This window comes from Acanthisitta chloris, unplaced genomic scaffold (genome assembly GCF_000695815.1).
Source record: "Acanthisitta chloris isolate BGI_N310 unplaced genomic scaffold, ASM69581v1 scaffold30647, whole genome shotgun sequence".
NCBI lineage: Eukaryota > Metazoa > Chordata > Aves > Passeriformes > Acanthisittidae > Acanthisitta > Acanthisitta chloris.
In genome coordinates, this window is record NW_008681465.1 from 10,772 (window position 1) to 12,890 (window position 2,119).

The 2,119-nt window shown below is 41.3% G+C and overlaps 1 protein-coding gene across 1 annotated transcript in view; it reads right to left on the reverse strand.

Moving 5' to 3' along the window:
- Positions 1-2,119, reverse strand: part of PXK (PX domain containing serine/threonine kinase) — a 25,003-nt gene that overhangs the window by 4,936 nt on the left and 17,948 nt on the right. Inside the window, exon 17 of the mRNA XM_009078125.1 lies at positions 1,924-1,983. Within this exon, the coding sequence (XP_009076373.1) occupies positions 1,924-1,983 (60 nt within the window). The remainder of the gene's footprint in view (positions 1-1,923; positions 1,984-2,119) is intronic.

Genomic DNA, 2,119 nt, shown 5'->3' on the forward strand with positions numbered 1-2,119 from the left:
CACAACCACAACCAAACCAGAAAGACAGACCAAAAGCCTCATTCCCCTTTTGAGAGCCACCTCAACAAACTCATACCCACAAGCAATTTTGGTTTAGAGGTAGATATCCCCAGGTACAAGGAAATTGGAAGAGAAAGATACAAACTATAGATGCATCACTTATCACAAAGTCCTACCATGGAGCCAGTGGGTCTTTCCTTGAGCCAGTAAATAGCATAGAATAGCTAAAACTGCAACACTGCTGTTAAAAAAAAAATTGAATCACCACACTCCTTTTCTCTTAGAATATCTGAAATATCTTCTATGAATTCTACTCACAAAAGCATTCCTGAAAATGTGACACTTGTCTATACACCTCAATAAACAGCACCAAAGCCATCAAAGCACTTTCTAGTTCAAATGCAGGTAGGGCCACATGCACTGTGTCAGCCCAGGCTGATCACCACGAGTCACCAGGACACTGGCAGCAAGATGACCAACACACTGTGACAGTATGTTCTGAACAACAGTGCCAAGTTTTGAGCCCAAACTTGGCCCATTTTTTAGGCCATGTGAGTCCCATCCACACATAAACCTGCATCACATACTTAAAATTCGATCAAGTTCCAACAGGTTCAATCAAGTTCCAACAGGTTCAAGTTAAATATTTAACTAAAAGGTAGTTTTTTGTTGCACAACAAAAGGTTTCTAAACATCTGTCCAGTTTGGAGGCACATGGTTTTCTTTTGCATTTTCAGCTACTTCCATATTAAAACAAAGAACTTTCAACAAACCCTTCAGCTAACAGTCAGTGCATCCAAAGAAAGGCACTGTTACTGGGACACAATAACAGTAATTATCTCGTTTAGGCTAACTAGAAGAAGTTAGTTCATAAAATAGACACTTCTCATACCCTCAGCTTGAAGGAGAAATTGCTAATTTGACTTTCAGCATGACTGATTTGAATTACATCACAGACTGCAGTGTCCTTTGAAAAATGGTCCACAGCAAACAGATTTGATTGTATCTCTTTACTTAACGAGTTCTGCTGTGCTGAAAGTTCCTGAGACTACAAATCATACAGAATGAGTCACCATAACAAAGGCAATGCTATGGGCTGCTTCCCTTCTAGAGATGGATTCTGCTAATACCATTTGTTGTCAATGTTTGCCAGTGCTGCTCTTCCAGCCCAAAGCACATCCACTACTGCTCACCACTCAGATTTATAATCAAACTTTCAGAGCACTTCTATGACCCACTCAAGCAGATTCTTCATCACTTCCCACCACCTGTCCTACACATTAGCAAAACTGTTTGCACAGTTACCCAGCACACTGAAAACCAGAATTGGCCAAAAAGGATATTATTTTTAACACAAATCAGAATCTGACTTGTTTCTACCACCTTGAACAGGTTATCAATGGGCTGTAGCAGAACTGGGGAGATCTGTGCAGCCTAAGCCAATGCATTTGTCACACACAAAATTCCTGAAAGTACATCACAGCAGTATAGGAGTAAAGAGACAATACACAGAAACAAGGTATCAACAAGAGTATTTCAGGGTCAACAGACCAGTAACACCAGAACAAATGCACACTGCAACATGAGGCTCAAAAAACGTCTGGAAAGGAGCAGCGTTGGTAGGTCTGGAGTAAGAGAGACTTCAAAGAAAGCACGTACACTCTGTGGGTAAATTGTATCATGTATGTCTCAATAAAGGTTATAAAATGAAAAAGAAAACTATTACAAGGTTCTCTATGACCCTCAGAAGAGAGCACATGTTCACACTCAGGCTGACACAAGGCAAGTGTCATCTCTCTGTTCCATCCCTGAAAACCACCATCCCTTAATCATCCTTGGAATAACACCCACTGTTAGGGAAGGCAAGGGGGGAATAAAAAATGTGAGTAAAAAGACAAACACTGTAATGTCTCTTGAACTTACCTGCTGTAGAGGGCGGAGTGGGGGACGATGGAGACGTTAAAGGGGAACTTGCCCCAGAGCCTGCTAAAAAAAGCAACAGTATAGTAACTACAGCTGTGACATTACAATGCAACAGTGTCAGACCAGACAGATTGCTGGAAACAGGCCAACGTTCTGGACTGAAGATCAAATCCTGCTTCCACTGAAACCCTGGGAA